The following is an 18,897-nucleotide window of genomic DNA, read 5'->3' on the forward strand; positions in this document are numbered from 1 at the left end:
AAAATACCAGAACCAGTACGAATTCACCAATAGCTGACTTTCGGTAAGCAATTTTCAGGGCCTTCATACAAAATGTTCCAGTATACAGTTTGATTTCTGGCTGATGCTAGCATAAAGATTTGCAAACCTTTCACATTTATGCTAAAAAATAAAAACACAGTGAATCCTCTGAAGAGAAAGAACTTTTATAAAATATATATAAAAGAGATTGCAGCCCAAAATAATTTCCAGTAGATTCCATCAAGTACAGTCTACATCTGTCCTGCTTCCTCATATCCAGATATGGCATGAGTGATTTCATCAGGTCTTGGCTATCCTGTGGCTTTCATACATTTGAGACCTCGCGCATTGCTTCGGTTCCTGTAGGCAGTCAGAACCACTAGGGAGCAGAAAAGATGTTTATAACCAGAGGCTTCCCCCCTCCTCCCCAGCTCTGAACTGCCTCCTTAGCCAGAGGCAACAGTAAGGGCAACAGTACATTTTTAAATTATTTTAATACAGGTCTGTGCTACTTCCCTCACAAGGATTCAGTTCGCTGTCCCCCCTACAGCATACATGTCAAGCTAGAAGAGAAAATGGCTGCCCAGGAAGGCTTTCCTAGCTCTTAGAAAGTCAGGGATGGGCACTAGGCTAAAATAATTACAGGCTTTAAATTATGCAAAAATAAACAAAGACACCCAGCAGAAACAGGATCTGGCAGTTTGTTTACCTGCTTTTCCCTGAGGAGGGGGTTTACAACACAGATTTAAACTGTTCCCCAATAAGCTGATCGACTACAGAGTAGAGGGCAGTTACCAAAACTCTCCTTCTGGGTTCTCATAACAACACTCCCAATTAAGAGGAATTTTTAAAATTTAAATATTACTTTTTTTTTCTCACTCATCACAAAGTCCAGCATTCTTACAAGCAACAGTTGAAGTAGCTCTAATTTAAAATGTAAAAATATTAATTAGAAAAATAAAATATTAATTAGAAAACAAGATGGTCTGTAAGATCTGTATTTTTAACCTTTTCATTTAGAATTATAACAATCGCTCACTAGTTTTTCTCTAATAAGTGTTAACATTATTTATAATAATAATAAACACTTTTTCCTACTTAAACTCCTATTTTTTAAAAAATCTTCCCCTCTCAGAGACTAGGTATGCTACCGAGATTACTGGGGCAATCTTTTAGAAACTTTCAGAAATCTGCATTTTATTTTTGTTTAGAAGGCTTTAAAATGACTAGGGAACTAAAACATGTTGGCATATTTATAAGAGCAAATAAGTTAAAGGGTCATAAGAAGTAAATAATGTATGGTAAGCTCTGGCTCAAGGAGCACTTTTCATATTCTACCGAATCATTTTTCTCATGCCATTTTTACTGTTCAAACACTATAATTGTTTCATGTATTTTTACCTTCTTATTAACTGACTCACCATAGGCACCGGTAATTTTTCTATATTTTTACTGCTCATTTATATGAATAGCTCTTTTATTAATATTATAATAAGGAAAGTCAGTGAAAGCTTCCCCAGTTTTTATGAGATCTATAGGATGCAGATTCACTGCAGATCACAATCAGAAATAGAATACCATGTATTCTTGCAGTAAGTGCCAGGTAATTGTAAAGCATGTATCAACCCCAACATGGTTAGAGTTCAATATATATTTCTAATTCTGTCTAGCATATGCTAGGAAATGAAAGCAGTTCTGAAGTCTATTCCTGAAGTCTTTTCCTGCGTGGGAAAATTTAACCATAATTTAATCAAAATTTAACCATATCAGTAACTCTGTGAAATCAGTACCCATCACTACCATAGAACAAAAACTATTTTGCTGGTATGATGATTAATGAGGTTCACAAAACATACATGAAACATTGTGTAAAAGTGGCTGCTAAGGTCTAATCGACACCTGTTTTCTTCTCCCCTTTATATTGGCAGATTTTTCTAACAGAAATATAGTTATCAGATAACTAGAAATACATTACAGTATTTACCGAATTTTCAGACTTGGGTGAAACGAAAACCAACCCCTCCAGGTTTGTCAGCTGCTTACCCTGGAGATCCTGCACGCCCCGAGAGCAAGCTCAAAACTCTCTGCAGAAGCCAGTGGCACTGCTTGCTTACGCAGAGGGAAAAGGAGGCAGGGACAAAGAGAGACACTTAGCAAAACTGGGAAAACTGGCCCTGAAACACCATTTATAAAGCTCTTTGCTTTCCCCAAATCCCCAAGTCGGACAAAATCAAAACGGAAATTCTGAATAACCATGGCTTTGAAAGCTCTGCTCTCAAAACACCTTGTGGCTAGTATTTCCATATGCAGCAATTAATCAGTGTGTCTGACATTCTCTCTCTCATGTGCACAGGAACACACGGAGAAATCTCTCCAGTGGGAAGGAACGTCAAACCGGAGAGAAACAAGTATTCATAATGAAACGTGCAAACAGAACATCACCTACAGTGAGCAGAAGAGAAGTTTATCAACACCTGCACACCGTTTTTCTTGTGGGTTTGTCCTGCCTCCCTCTACCAAGCTGCAGCTCTGAGAATTCCTCTATTTCTGTCTTGGTGAAGAAGAAGGAAACAGGGCCTTGGTCATACAACCCTACATACAGGACAGGTGCCTATTACATGATCTAGGAGCATATTGGCTGCTTCTCTTTAAAAAATATCTGTTTTTTTTTTAGTATTGTGGGAGCCATATACTTCAATAGCCAAACAGGAGTAGTGTGCCAAGGGACAGGACAGCATAAGCCCTGAATCATGAGTAACCAGTAATGTTACTTAGCCAAAATAGTGCATTTGTCCATTCCTCTCAGCCTTAGAGAACTCACGGATGACCAAATCCTGCAGTAGAGGAAGAGAAAAGCTAAATAATTTATACGCTGCGCTATTCTTGAAAGCTCTACAGTGGTCTGGTTCTCCTAGTACTTGCATGCTGCCAGCTAAAATAGTATCCTAAGTGGGTGTAAGAAAATAGACTTGTATTGATTCAAAATGGGAGCTGGAGCAAAAATAGTGCCTCTGCCTGAATCACCTTTCTGCTTTTTTCTTTTTCCATTTTAATTCCCTCATTGAGCATAACTAATCTCTCTTTAGCCTCACAGCACTGGCAAACATGTTTTGCAGAGTGATTTTGCTTAAAAAAAAAAAAAGAGAGAGAGAGAGAGATGAATTTTGTTAGCAACCTTTCAACTCTTAACAATAAATTTCAATGGTACAATCAACAGAGCACAGTTTGATTTTCCATATTCAGAACGAACCAAATAAACAGCAATGCAGTTCTAGAAAAAGCTGACACTAAAGCAGTAGGACACTTGTTCCTTCCAACTTCCTCCTCCCGGAAAGAAATTAGCGCAGGGCCTGCCATGACCCACCTAAACAGTGTTTGGGCTTATTCTCCTCTCCAGGACAGATTTCATCATAACAGAATGTATACAGAAGTGACACCATCATTTTGATCTTCAGAAAACCTTTTTCCCAGTAAATAATGAGGTATATTTTCCTTGTGTGCCTGATTTTCCCAGCTACTGGGTATCAGAGCTATGCCATTATAACCAAGGGTAGACAAACCTCACTATCAAATGGATTGATGCAATAATATGAGCTAGATCAATGTGAGGAAAAAAAAAAAAAAAAGATAAAAAGCATTGTCCCCACTTCCCTTCTAAAAGGGGCCAGCAACAACATTTCATAGTATTTTTGATATCCAAAATTATGTGTTTTTGGAAAATATGTTTGCTGTAAGTATATGAACAATTTTCCTAGACCGGTTCTGTGGGTCCAAAGGTTTTCAAAGCAATTACGCTTCTTGCTGGGAGTAACGAAATGGATTCTCAAGCTTTCTAAGCAAAGACACGATGCTCTGTTTTGTGACTTCAGGGTGTTTGCTTTCCCAGATGTCACTCGCCCTGCTGAGCTTCAAGGAAAGTACACTTTTTTTCTTTCCAATTTGATACTAAAAAAATACATGTGGAATTGGAGTTGTTATAGTCCTGTCAGAATTCTATAAAACTGCAAACATAATATGTTTATTCTATGCTCCAAGTCTGTTGATAGCTTCATGTAGCCTAAACTCACTGTGCCAAAGGAAAGCTTTCCCGTGCCCAGCAGCTCTGCAAACTACATGACCTGCAGGAAAGTGGCCGGCGTTCATTTCCCGGACTCCTTTGTGAAAGATGCCAATGGGATGAGAAGCCCCTCCAGCTCTTGATGCTATCCACTCTATGTTTTCAATTCCTAAGTATTCACACACAATTTAGGTTTCTCATAGTGTTAACATTGGCTGTAGACTATTACTATAATTCTTAATTGCATTAAGGCAGTGTCTAGGAACTGCTTGCTTACTTGTAATACAACTAATTCATGGACTCTCTTTTTTGATGCATTTAGCAGGTCCACTATAAAGAAAAACATTGAAATCTGCAAAAAATAATGATCTTAGATGGTGTTAATCAGCAAAAATCAAGACAGACAGAAAGAAGGAGGTTATAAAAGGTGTCATCCAGACTTTAATATATTTTCACTTATCTGGTGAAGGTACATGAGGTTTCCTTTTGTTGGTATAGCAAACACCACAGGAAGGACAACTACTCCATGCTCCAGGACTGCATCTCATCATGGTTTAGGTACACACCATCCCTTTCAGAGCTGTGGGCTATGGACAGGCTGTCAGCCAAACACTGAGAACCTCCCCACAAGGCACAGCCTGCATGAAACTTGATTTACATACCGAAAGAGAAGTCTCAGCCTCACCATTGATGGGGAAAGTTTTAAAAGACATGCAACTTTTCCATTACAAAAGGATATTGTGCCATCAAGGCTGGGCAGAGCTGACTATTTGGCATAAAAACACAGTGCATCATAATAAAATCATTCAAAACAGAATCTGTGAAAAGAAAAGAAAGAAAGCAGCAAATTAAGGTATCGCAAATAACTTGGGGACTATGAGGGTAAGGCTTCTTTCATCATTTTAGAGATTAAAAGATCCTATTAGTTACACACAATTACGAGGTCAGGGAATATAAATACTGTACAAACATAAGATGAAATACTAAGCTTTTATTCTTGTCTGCATTGATTTTTCTGCAGTTATCGAGAAATTTGCCTGTGGCAATTGAGTCCTTGCTCTAAAGCACAAAGTTTCAGCCTTGATTCAAGAAGCTTTGGCTGCATGTGCTTGAAGCTGAAACACAGATTCATGCACTCTAACTTCATAAGGCCCTGGCAAAATCCTTCAGGAAAAGAAGGCTTGGTACAGAAAAAAAATCTGCACAAAATATTTGGGTATATATTTATTCTACATAAGTGGAGCTATCTTAGCATACATAACATAACAAGCCCCAGGCTAGCCACATCTGGGTGCTTAAATACTGCTGGGTTTGGCACAAGAACTACAATACCAAACTGAACTACAATAGCAAACAGCACATGCAGTCTGTTCTCTAAAGGAGGAGGCAAATACTTCAATTCCTCACTGATTTCCTAGTAAGGAGAAAATTTAAAACAGATCATCGGCTGTGGTTTTAATTTTGATTTTAAAACACCACAGCTGGTACATTTATGTTAGAATATATATGGACATTGGTAGCATACTATGAGATTTTATCTAGTAACAGAAAAAGCTCTTTCTTCCCTTAAAGTGGTGTGTGGTTGCACTAGTGTAAATCAGGGTTTGCGTTATCTTTGTACTTGTGATGACAAGAAGAATTTATACAGCCTGGCTGTGGAGATAGTCACAAGCTTGGAGATTTGGCAGTTAGAATATTATTTTAGTTTTTAAATATGCAATTTTTATATGGAATCACTGAGAAATAATAAACACAATACTCTTGGGGTACCATGTCTACAGTGCATTTTTTCATGTTGAAGAAACATTTAAAAACATCTTAAGTAATGGATGTCAGATAAAATCTGGTGAGATAACTATACCATCCATATCATACCAATGCTTCCACTGTATTTCACTCTTGAAAATATCTCTTAATGGATGAAACTCTGTGCTCTTAATGTCCCTAGAAGGTTGGGGCATTTTCTTTGCATGATATTCAGAACAATGTGGATTTTAACTGCTTTTAAATTAAAACAAACAAACAAAACCACATAAACTACAGTTAGAATTTTCACCTTTTTGAGCTTCTGCATCCTAAGGCTCCATTAGGCTGTATGGATATAAACTTGCCATACTTGGTGCTTTGAGAAAACTTTGAAAGGATTTTGAAACTAAAACTGTTTAGAAAATGCACACTACCCATATAGTATGAAAAGTGAACATGCTATTATGTATGCTCAGGATTAAAGAACAATACTCGGCTTTTAATCCTAATACTTAGATATCTATAAAAACAGTAATTTTTATTCTTAAAAATGGTTTAAATACATACTGTAAGAGTGCTTCTAAATCTTTTTATTTTTTCACCATATATGGTGAAATATACAGGTTTCTCCAATCCTATGAGGTCAGGAACAGATTAACTGTGGATTATTTAAAAATATCTTTTTAAAAAAAATCCTTGAGTATATGCTTCTTAGACACCCAAAAAGTCTCTCTCTCTCTCATATATATATATATATATATATATACATATATACACACACACATTAAAGTTTACTAAAGCAAAGTCTAGTAGCCTAATAAAAAGCTCTGAGTCAATTTATCATAATTAGGAGGATTTATTTCTGATTCTTTTTTAAAAAATTAAAATACTACTGCTAATAAGTCAGCAAATAACTATATCCTTAGATCTAAATTCCCTGTTAGCTCTCTGCCAGCCCACTCAGTGCAGCTGCAGCAAGGTGCATACCGGGAATGCAGCCTTTGGTATGCTCAGTTCTTCTCACCTGAGTAAGAGCTTTTCTCTTCCTGCCATGGGAAGTATTGCCAAAAGAAAGAAGTCTACATGTACTGTGATATGAACATGATAATTTCAGACGACTTAGCCTACCATAACAGCATGGCTAGAGGAACCAAGGTAGTTCACAGTACTAGGTGACAGCTAAAACAACAAGTATGAGTCACATTATCATCCGGAGGTAATGCATATTCTTGTCTGGTCTCATAGCTGTACCTAATAAAAGTTATTGCCAGTGGCCTGGCACGTTTTGAGATGTTGCTGTTTTACTCTGAACACATAATCTAAATACAATAGACTAGGAGTGGATTGTTATCTAGCATACTCTAGGCTTTCTCTGGGTTGTTTCAGAGCTTTGAAAGTTTTTATTCTGAGAAAAAATGACCACTAGCTGCTTTCCGAAGCATCAGACTGCAGTGTACCCCTAGCAAGGCCAACTTATGCATTAATAATAACACAGTTTTTGTCACATAATTCTACCTGTTGCTTCATTTAAAGTTGCTTCAAGGCGCATCGTTTCTAGAAAGTGCTCTAAAATCTTCTCTGGTGTTCCTGACATCACGATGTACCTGAGGGAGGGAAAGCAGCCGTCAGTGTCTTACAGGCAAAATGGTTAATGGAGAAACACCTGGATACCAGCCAGAGGACCCAAGACTGATGAGTGCCAGAGGGCAAATACCTGCTCTGATCTAGATACCTGTGTAGCTCAGGAACAAAAATCACTCAGTTTTTGCTGGTGCTTTCCTACCTGTGAAATGAGCGTGATAATATTCTCCTTCCCATAAGGGAGTGTGAGCCCTTCCCCACACCATACTCCCATTTACCACCACCACAGTTCACTGCAGCCCACAGGCTGGTACAAACCTGGGGGAATGCAATCAGAAACACTTCTCTGCTGAGATTTGCAATGTTTTAGCTATCCAAAGTAAGTAAATGTTTGCAAGTGAACAGGCTTACTATTGTACCATTTCCAGTAGTAAATGTAGGGAGGGGAAAAAATTAGTGCAATAGTCAGGTTACTCCTGCCTAACACAAGTGCCAGCAGAATACTGTATGCTAGAGGATATTGCCATACTTGTCCAGCTGCCTTTTTTTGCAGATAAGATTATTTTTAATCCTTCTCTCCATTCTTTCAATCTTTGCATCTTTTCTTTCTTTCTTTTTCTTTTTTTTTTGGAACCCAACTGATAAGGTATAAAACTTAAAAAAAAAAAAAAAAAAAAAAAAAAAAAAAACCCAAGAAGTGAAGGTACTCTGCTCCTGCTGAGAAATAAGTGCTGGAGCTGAGCTCCTGGGAGCTCCTCCTCACTTTGAGTGCTGACCGTCACAGCTCTTTTACCTGCCAGCCCCTTTGGAAGATCTGCATTGATGTCCCAAGAACACAAACACTTGTTAAACCAGTGCACACTCTCGCAGAGACACTAACCAAGTATCTGAGTGAGTGAAGCAGAGAAACTGCAGTTTGCTGTACTCTGAATATGAAAGTGAACAGCAGAGTGTCTCACAGGGCTCCTGGATTTAACCCGCATGAGTGTGATCACCCATGAAGAGAAAGTTAGACCTAGGAGCGAGAACTTTAGAGCGAGTCCTTCGAAGCAAAACTGTCCCTGCCTGAAAGCAGGTCTGTGGGAGCAGTGGCACAGGAAGATGCGGTGGAATCCACATTGCAGCTGGGCATCTGCTTCCCAAGTGAAGCACCCCCCGAGGTTACGGGATTTCTTTCCTGGCCAACTGGATCCTTGGTCAACAAGGATGGGGTGCAGGGGCTCTAATTCAAGTTCTGGATATGTTAGGGAGCAAAGCCTGAATGTCATCTTCAAAAGCAGTGAAATCACCTTGAAAGATCTAAAATAAAAAGATTTTATTAACACACTGTTAGCAAAGTAATGTATCTGCTGAAAGACATTCAGTGAATTTTCAGGGGGGTCTTCCTGTTTTGGATGGTTTATGTCTATTTGCCATTCTCATTAGCAAAAGTTCCCTTGCTAGCACATTCATAGTGCCCAAAAGCTGCTCAAATGCATAAAATATTTACAGAAAGGAAATTCTGAGCTTTCACTGTAAATATTCCTGGAATGTAAGCCCTAAGAATACAGCCTAACAGGGACTGTAAATAGGTCTAGCTATTTTTATGATTCAAGCCAGCTCAAAATCTGACCAGGGAAATTTTAATAAAAATAACACTGGCAGAAAGAGCTTGCAAGGAAGGTGGTGTTTCAAATATATTTAAATAGAACTTCCACTTCTGAAAGCATGAAAAACGTATCATACTCAAGAAAATGGATGCAAACCTAGGACTAAGCTGTTGTGTATAGCAGTTGCTGATGCAAATCCACTGGCTGTAGTCAAGTCTCACTGATTAAGGCACAGGGAATCTTGCTCTAAGAGTAAATCATTTCCTGGGAGAACAGTGCATTTCTGTAATAGATGACATGAAAGATGAAATGGCAGTTTCTGAAATATGTGAAATGCTTGTGTAAAAATATAAAGAATGGTTTGTCTAACCCTTCACAGATAAAATCTCTTCACTTAGGCAGATAAAATAGATATGTGAAAATCACAGATCAGACAAGAACTGTATTCAAAATGTCTCATAGTAAATTAGCTCTTTCTCTGAGAAAAAGGTGCAGGCAAAGAGACTTCAAAATTTTTCGTGCTTATCGAGTTGTTTGAATGTTGCTCAGGAAAATGGTTATGTTACACCAAATTGTGCATCCTTATTTGAACTGAAAATTTCATCTTAACAAAGAAATGATGATTATTGAAAAGAGAATACTCCTGTACTTTCTTCTCTAAGGATTACCGTTGCCTCTGTGTGTGTATTTATGCTCATTAATATACACATATGCACAAAATGTGCATGTTCCTGTAGGAGTGCATAGATGAAAATGGAGGGTACCAAAGTTAATTCCTTCTGCACTAGGGAATACAAACTCCTTCAGTAACGAACACAATAGCCCAGCTGCATTTACAACAGTGGAATCCTACATCTCCTCACATGCAGGAAAATAATACATTTACAATGCCCTAAGCGGTTTTATGAGCATTTGGAATGATAATAACCTCACTCCACTCTTATCACAGTAGCAACCAAACAGAATTGTACTTTCTCTCTTTCAGACAGTAAAGAAAATATAATGAATATTGTTATTATAGTACAAACCTATTCTGTAAGATAAGCTGTGTGACTTTCGCTGCTTGAAATCCTCTTTTTGTATATAAATTGTAACGAGCAAACTTTTATCAGAATCAAGAGTTTGAAATGCAAAATGAAAATATCTGTATTAACAATAAAACAATATATTTTCCTCATATCTTTTATGCAGTAGCATAGCTTAACAGGATTTCAGCATTCTCCATGTGCAGTCTATTTACAAGCTATTACATTTGATAAGTATTTACAGTGAGATTTTTAGAGAATTATTGTATGAAGCCATAGAACTATAGTGTGTTGCTGAAAATGGATATACTGCCTGCTAGGGGCAATGTGATTAGCTGATGGCTAAAAAATAAAACTTTTTATGTACTGTATTTTTGCATAGAAAGGGGAAATATGCTATTGTTTGGATAATAATACTATATGAAAAGGTTAATCATAGTCTGACATTCGTACTATTGAATGAAAACATACTTGTGCTGAGGCTGTGAGTTTCCTTGATTAGAAGCTCTGTTTCCTGCTGGGATCTTCTCCAATACCAACACATCTTGGTCATGTTCTTTGAGTCTTACTGTATTTGCTTCTACATCCTGCAAGACAAGTTGTTTTTAATAAAGTAGCTGCTCCTGATTTGGCTGATTAGTCTCTGAATAAGTGCATGACCCTCAATCACAAAAGAAAAGAGGCCTCTTCTCACCTAGGTTAAACCATCTTTATTCTGCCTTTTTAATAGGCAGAATAAAGAGCCAAGCACTGGAATAATCGGAAAACCATGGGAGAGACTAGAGCAACCGCTGCGAGAAATCTCTGGATGTGGCAGAGCAAACCAAGTTTGCCAAAGCCAGAGATGCTCCTGACTTTCAATATGTAATGTAATCTCTATCTGTGCTGTTACATGAACATTATCCTTTTTCTTAGGTATTCTTAAAAGAAAATGGTTTCTAAAAATGGTCTCAGCTCAGTAAACTGTTGGAAACCGATTTCATTTTCTACTGTCAGAATAGAGTGTTCACACAAATAACACAACAGAATATTGGTAAGGTGACAGACTTGAGCCTTCTTTAAAGCACTGACAGAAGTTACTCAGTTGGAGTCTCCATGTCCAGCCCAGCCTTACTACCAATGGCATCCCAGCTCCCTTTTGTACCATAAACACTCAACAAACACATGTTGTTTTGCTCACATAGTGTTCTTCTGGACTGCTTTCACTGATGCATTACCAATTTTACTGTATTCCAATACAGCATGATCTTGATTTTGAATTTCAGTACTAAGAATGATCAGAGAGCAGCTTATATCTGGATGCAGGTTTCTGTTATGGAATTACATTTGGACTTTGAAATGCATTGGGGATAACACCAACAGCAATAAAACTTGGGTGGATCTATCTTTCTAGAAACCTCTGATAAAGATTGTCTGTGTCTTTATCTGTAGCTTACTTAATTATCACTTTATTGTGTCTTGAATCTATTGAGCTTAAGGCACTTGATATTGACCTATATAGAACAACAGGCAGTCTTGTTTTATTCAGTATTTGGCTGGGACATCACACACAAAACCTAGAAAGAGATTCCATTTAGTCCCACTTTAAGGGCTGAGTTAGGAACAGCAAAACAAAAGAAAATTTCTTATATTCTTTACTTAACTTTCTAGGCAATCACATCTTTGCTCTACAACAAGGGGAGACTTCAAACAAGGTACCTCTCTCAGTGTACCAGGTAATAAGACCGATTCTAGGAAGATTTGCCAGTCCCGAGCTGCCGCAGCCCGGGTGGCCCTTGCCACGCTTACCCGGAGGATTCGGTTGAAGTCCTCCTTGTCCACCCTCAGGAAGTGGCAGTTGTCCTCCCGCAGCACGATGGATGCCGCTCTGGGAGCATCGTTCACAAGCGCTAACTTGCCAAAGTCGTCTCCTTCGTGCAGGGTACACACCACACCCTGCGCGGAGCAAAACATTTACATGCTGAAACCCATCATTACCGCGGGCTCTATTGAACGTCCTCGTACAAACACCAGACTTCACAATCAAATACCAAAACAAATCTATTTGGCAGGAAATCAACAGCCAAAATAATGACTAGGAAACAATACTTGATAGCTGGTTATTACTATTCCTAGAGAAAAGCAAGAATAGAAAAGAATTGGCTTATTCTCTGAAACTAGATTCAGAGTGAAGGACTCTTCTAGCCCTGATGAAGTTGTGTGTTTTTTTTTTTTTTTTTTAAGAGGCCCTGAAAAATAAAGATCAAATTTTCAGAACATCATATTGAGAGTCTTTTCTCCAGCAGTTCCAGTCCCTGTTTTACCGTTTGGATTTAATTCTGACCTACTTCTAATTTAATGCTAGATCTCAAAGTGTATTAGTTGTTGTTGTCTAGGCAAAACTGTGGGTTTAAATGTTTACCTTCCACGGGAGGTATAAGAAGCTGATCATTCCTCATATACTACAGTGTTACTCACAGAAAATAGGAAAATTATTCATACATAAGTAGTGCTGTAGCAATAGCAGATTTGATCATTAAAATAATAACACCTGGCTATGGAGTGACTGCAAAAACTGCTTAGTAACTAATATATCTGATATGTATGTGATAAAGTTCAGAACAAAGATATATTAAAATACTTCTAGTGAGCATTTTGGAGCTGTGCTGTCACTGAAACAACACAGAGCCAAATCACAGCGCTGGTATCAATCAGAAGAGATCCATTTGCTCCAATTCGGGTTAACCTAGTGGTGCAAAAAATGTTCAAGTATCTAAATTTGGGATACTTGGGAAAAAATAGCACCAGGTCCTCTATGTTAGATTTCTGTGAAATGCTCAGTGTTCAGAATTCGTATTTCTCAGTCACTGAAAGAGAAATCCATAAAGGGAGGCAGATTTTTAAAGACCCAAAGGACTGAGGTGTACCAAAGTCTTTTTCTGTGTCTTGAAAAGTCTCCCTGACAGACAACAAATTTAGTAGAGGTGCTTTTAGGTCTTTAGTGTAACTAAAATGGAAAAGGAATATGTTTGGGAGAGTTTCATTCAACCTGAGAACCACCAGTCACAGAGTAGCATTTCTGCCAGATGTGCCTAACATCTGTGAAAGAAGTTAGCCATCCAAACGTAAAATATGGTGGTAAAGGCACAGGAGAGAACTTGCATGCGATGGATATCTGGCGGTTCACCAAATTCCAGTATATTACTTGTCCTAATAATACTGATGTAACTGCTGAATTACACTCAGAAAGTGTGTAATACATCTCAGAATTATGCAATAACCAGCTGAAAGTATAATCAGGGATACCACTGGTTCATTTCTTAACAAGATTACATTCAATTTGTGTCCTCTGAGAAAATTGTTTTTCTCTAAATTAAACCACATTCTTTTGAAGTTTATTCTTACAATTTCATTAATAAGAATAAAATAAAAATGCTTCAGAAAAATACCTTGCCATAAATGACTACGTTTACTGATCCCTTTAGGATAATGTACCAAGAAGTGCCTTCTTCTCCCTGATTAAATACTACAAAAGAGAGAAAAGATTTTATAGTGAGAATAGTAATTACATTCATAATGTAAATGGGTCAGATTCCGCACTCATAAAATTCAAGGTAACTACTGTAGTTGTATTAATGATTACCTTGAAAAGGTCATACCATGACTTTAAAAGCAATTTCCTTTGATTTCAGGGAAAAAAACTCTACAAACTATGCATTATTTTTTGTTACATCGATGTGAAAGCTGTTTTCATTTGCCATGGCAGTTGCAACTGGTACTCTACTGATACATGCCAGGTTATCACTTTCTAATCAGCACTGATCCCACCAGCAGCACAGAGTTCTAACCCTTATTCCCTAGCATCTATAAATGTGGCATTCATTTGCTAAAACTTCCTAGTATAAACATATTTGAGCAATCTTGCATTTTAAATAATTTATTTTGTGCATTAAGATGGCTTTTTAATTCAAAAGTAAGGTTAAAATACATTTTAAGTAGAGATTGGTCTAAATTAAAATACCAAATATTAAGGAATACATAACCAACCAAGGATGTACATTTAATCTTGTAGCTGCCCCTGTAATTGGCAATAGGGTAGTACCCAGGTTTTGAGTACTGAGTGCTGGTCAAGTTTGAGGCAAGCATCCACATTTTGCTCTTGTCATTTAAACACTAAGAATTTAAATGCTCATGCCACCAAAGGAAGATGATCTGACAGGACTCTACTTACAGACTGTTCCTGCTTTGGGATGCGACTCGAAAATGAGGACGCCTGCTAATTCTCGCTTTACCTTAAAACAAAGAGAGAGAAATATATAGGTTTTTTAGGTCTTTCATTCTTGCTGCTGAAAGGAAGCTCGTACAACATACCTCCGCCGGCATTTTCCTTCTCCCTGTGCAGTTCAGGGCTCAGTGCATCATGCAGGCAGTGCTCTGCCTCACTCCTTGTCCAGGCTGAATCTTTCGCTTTACATAACACGAGCCTCCACATTCAGTGGTTCCAGATGCCTCCAACATGGGCACCTTTGAGACATGGCCCTCTACAACTTCCTTCATAAGCACATATGAAATCATCACTGACAACTAACATCAACACAACGGAAAATTTCATGCAATAACCACCAGTCTATTACAGACGACAGGCAGCAGCTCTCCCACAGCCTGGGGTGCTCCCTAATGCGGCGGCTCTTCCCCACAAAACCAGTCCTCTACCCACACCCCATGGGTCAGCCCCTAGGGCTGTGCCAGGCTCCAAGTACTGCCGCTCTGCCCCACTGCTGCCCACATAAACTGTCCAGCCCATCCATTAAATGGGACCCTATCTTGTATGAACCCCTTGTTCTTGGCCTTGTATTGCTCTGGTGTGATTAACTCTCACAACTGGGCAAGTGTCTCTAGTGAGATGGCCTCTCTGTGCAAACATTTTTTCCCCCCACTATAAGCAGAGTTAGCATCATTTTCAAAAAGCGGCAGCAGCACTTGGGACCTCAGGCACTCGGGATCACAGTTTGCCTCTGCACTTTATGCTCCTCTTCATATAACTGCAAGTCTCTAGCGAGTTAGATGACAGGTTCTAGACAGGGAGATTCTTGTTTTCAGAGAACATCAGTTCATCACCATTCCTGTCTGGATATTGTTACGTAACAGACCAAAAGCTCACTCCAATATATATTTAGTAGTAGAATTTTCACACCATTCTCCCAACCAGTTAAAGTGAGAAGAACTGGATTTAGAAGTCAATAGTATTTAGGCCATCAAAAAGCATCCTGAGGAACCCTCCAGTTCTGGACACAAACCCCACAGTGGGAGGGGGCTGCATCTTCTAAGATGATTGGATGAATTCATGCTCTGGTGTCCTAAAAGCTCTGGCAAACCTCCGCTCAGGTACCTAGTGTAAGCCCCCAACACCTTCCTGATGGTGAAGAGCACTCTCTGGCTGTAGCTGGGGAAGGAGACAGATATAGAGAGGTGTTTGGACATTTTGTTTTCTTCAGCAACCAGAAAATGCACCCACTGACCTTTAATTTGCATAACCAAACTTTAATTTGCTCACCAAACTCCCTTACAATCTCTGCCTGAAGGCAAAAAAACTTCTCTAGGGAGAGAAGTGTGTCAGCTTTAGCACTTCTCTGTGCAATGTAGAGAGCTTTTCTCTCCCATGCATATCTTCAGGTGTCTTTCAGCTGTTTCAGCCATTTGCCTCTGCAGTTAATGAATCTTCTTGATGAAGCCCAGAATTTGGTTCGTTTTTAACACTGCATTATATAATAGTTTTTCCTTTATATATTAAATTTGCAGACTTCCTTAACAGGGATTAGTTCACCACCACAAGACTTTAGTTTTGTCCAGTCATCTTCTGTTGCCTGTGGCTTATCTCAAAAACTTATTACTTTGGATATTATGTCTTGCTTAAAACAAATAATCATCCCATTTGCTTTCAAGTTGATTGACCATTAATCTTCTGTTTCATAGGAGCAAAGTTTCCTGCTGCCTCTCTGAAGAATTCCTCTAAGTTAGTAGTAAGTTTTGTCCTCTGCTTCAGTTCATGTTGCAAGTAACAGGCTGGCATTTCCAAATTCTAACCAAAAAGCATGGAATCAACTGCAGTTCTTCCATTTTCTCCCAATGGCACGTTTTTTTTTTTTCTTTTTTGGATTATGTCTAGTCACAAGAGTGTTGTCTGCTCTCTACCAGTATCCGTTTACCTTGAGTGACTTCTTTAGTTTGATTTGAAAAGTGTAATTTCTGGATCTTACAAAAGTCCTTCTTTAAATGATTTTTTTTCATATCTCAGAAATGCCTATGAATTTGGCTACTGTACCATTTTAGTTCAGTTACTCTGCACTGACCTAACTCTGGAGCTCTGGAGTTACTCTGAACTGAACTAACCTCTGTAGCTCTGACTGAATATTCTGTTTGAAAAAACATCTTTCAGATGCTGTATTTTTGCATAGGGTACTAACTTTCTGTAATGCAGTTCCATAATTAGCTTCATCTGTCAACATTAGCTGAAAATTATTAAAAACATCAAGAGCTTCTGTACAATTTATTATCAAAAATAAACCTACTCTGTGACTGGCTTCATTTTCCTGAGAGCATCCACATCTTATGGCTACCAAGAAAAGTGCGTTTTAGCTCTACACAGTGTGTCATGCTCAAGGCATCAGCTGGCCAGCACTGCAGAACAGCCCTATGCTGTGTAGTTACTCCTCCCAACTGGTTTAGCTGAGAGCTCCAGAAGTTCAGAAAAGGGAGATCCATTCTGCTGAAATTCAGTAGCAGTGCAATCCCAGGCATCAAGTCTGATCTTATGCATGTTAATTTAAACCCAGGTATGGACCAAGACTGTGGCTATGAGGCACCTGTCACAAGGCAGTAAGGCAGGAATTGTGCAGAAAGAGGAGGCCTTAGAAGAACTTTGTCTGCCAGCCGAAAGACAACACACCTACCCCTGTGTGGTGCTTGGGCAGTACCCACAGGTGGGAGTAAGTTCTGTGTGGGCAGAGGATGGGTGCGATGGTTTGCAGGCTCTCAGATTCTGCTTTCTTACCAAGAAAGTCGCAACTCAGCCTTGCCTTTGGGAATGAGTTTTTGGAATTATTTTTACAATTACTTACTGTGGTAGAAAGGTGAGATAAGGCCTTAATGTGAAGAAGTTCTTCATATATGATTTCTAAATCATCTACAGTTCTCTGGCCAGGCCTATAGAGAGAAGAAGAAAGGACAGCAAAACGCGTAAGTTCCCAAAACAAATGCCTTCAAAACCACAGAAAAACACAAAATGCTGGTGTACTGTCACCAGAAGAGGCCAGTTAAATTCTTAAGCACAAAATGACTGTATACTGGGTATGCCTCAAATAAATTGTCTTGTGCAGAAGGAGGAAAAAGTAAGTCAAAGGATGTAAAGAGTATTACATGAAGTTGAAAAAGGAAACGAGGTGCCCCATGGGACGTGCTCTTGGTGCGCTGAGGCCCAGCAGGGCTCGAGGTGGCAGTCGGGCTCCTACACACCTTCACTTCAGGGATTTTGGGTACATCCTTGCTAACCAGGGACCAAAATGGCTTCTGGCTTGAGACTACAGCACACACAGGCTGGAAGTGCGGTACAGCTACCTGAGAGAAAGGAGCAGGCATGGCAGCCATGAGGCCAGAGGCCTGGTCAGGCAGCTTCCTGAGCAAATCAAGGTGTTTACATGTAAAATGGCCAATAAAAAAAGGGATATACAAAGATTTCTTTCTTTCACAAGGACTTCCCAAGCCATGGCAGGATCTCCACTGTTTTCCATAGGCTACACTACTTGGTTGTAGCAAACAGTCAGGCGTGGTGGATTGAAAGGACTGCTCAGATTTCTGAGAAACAGATTCAAAGAGGGAGCAGAGCATCTCGGAAAACATTAAATGTTTCTGGAGTATAGTTAATGCTGTTTAGCCTCAGAGGTAAGCAAGGACCATTCGTTACTGCAGCCTCTCTCACTGATAAACATAAAAAAGTTCCCATTAACAAAAAGCATGTACCAATGAAGGAATAGTCCTCCTCCAGCTTGGTGAGGAAGCGGCTGTCACTGTGATTGGAATAAAGGCATTTCTGTAAAGAGTCTATACACCAGTGAATTTTTCAGTTGCTAAAAAAGCCGACAAATACTCTCAGGACTGCAGATGCCAGAGACACTTTGGAGGATCTAAGGAATAGCAGCCAGGAAAAGGAGCTGAAGGAACTTCTATGCATAACTTCCAATTAAACTAAAGAGAATCTTGTGAGTGGGAGGTAAAGTGCTTGATAACATTTTATTATCTAACAGCAAAAATTCTCCCATGATGTAATTTCACACAGCTCACTGGAGTTACACACACATACTCCTTTAAAGTAGTATCCCTAGCTACTCTCAGAGGACTAAGTCATTCCAAACAATATATAGGTCAGTTTTGTGAAAGGCAGAATACAAATCATAAGATTACTGATTCATAAGGGCCAAGAGCAGAGGAGAAGAGCAACTGTGAGAGGAAAACTTTAAGTGTGGAAAAGAGATGTAAGAAAGCCCAGTGCAGGGGGCAGAAGTTTCAGAGGAGAATGCTCACATACCTGCATTAGAAACAGGCTAGTGCACAGGTCTAAATCCACTTTCTGCAGTGGGTGACCTCTAAAGAATTAGCATAGTTGAGTCTTTGGACAGTCTCAGAAGGTCAGTAACAATGAACACTTTTGATATAAAGTTACCTCCTAAAATGCCAATACACCAGGAGAATCCAGCATCTAGAGGGTTATCAAAGTCAGATAAAAGGGAGATATATTGCTCTGTAGTTATTTTACATAATCATTTATCAGTTCAACAGTCTGCCTAAAACATGTCTGAGATATAAGGAGCAACATGGTGCAAGATCCAGCAATTTTTTTGCTCTGGAATTATATTTCATCTTTTCA

The 18,897-nt window shown here is 38.9% G+C and overlaps 1 protein-coding gene across 3 annotated transcripts in view; it reads right to left on the reverse strand.

Annotated features, from left to right (window-relative positions):
- RAPGEF4 (Rap guanine nucleotide exchange factor 4) overlaps positions 1-18,897 on the reverse strand; it is a 144,992-nt gene that overhangs the window by 24,516 nt on the left and 101,579 nt on the right. For all 3 annotated transcript variants that reach the window (XM_088527036.1, XM_088527035.1, XM_088527034.1), the window contains 7 exons: positions 17,096-17,180; positions 14,209-14,269; positions 13,427-13,503; positions 11,787-11,933; positions 10,470-10,585; positions 7,319-7,407; positions 4,797-4,875 (listed from right to left, as the gene is read on the reverse strand). In XM_088527036.1, coding sequence (XP_088383162.1) covers positions 4,797-4,875; positions 7,319-7,407; positions 10,470-10,585; positions 11,787-11,933; positions 13,427-13,503; positions 14,209-14,269; positions 17,096-17,180 — 654 coding nt within the window. The remainder of the gene's footprint in view (positions 1-4,796; positions 4,876-7,318; positions 7,408-10,469; positions 10,586-11,786; positions 11,934-13,426; positions 13,504-14,208; positions 14,270-17,095; positions 17,181-18,897) is intronic.

Source organism: Tinamus guttatus, unplaced genomic scaffold (assembly GCF_059628265.1).
Source record: "Tinamus guttatus ecotype Peru unplaced genomic scaffold, ASM5962826v1 Tinamus_guttatus_pri_ptg000260l, whole genome shotgun sequence".
In the NCBI taxonomy this organism is placed as follows: domain Eukaryota; kingdom Metazoa; phylum Chordata; class Aves; order Tinamiformes; family Tinamidae; genus Tinamus; species Tinamus guttatus.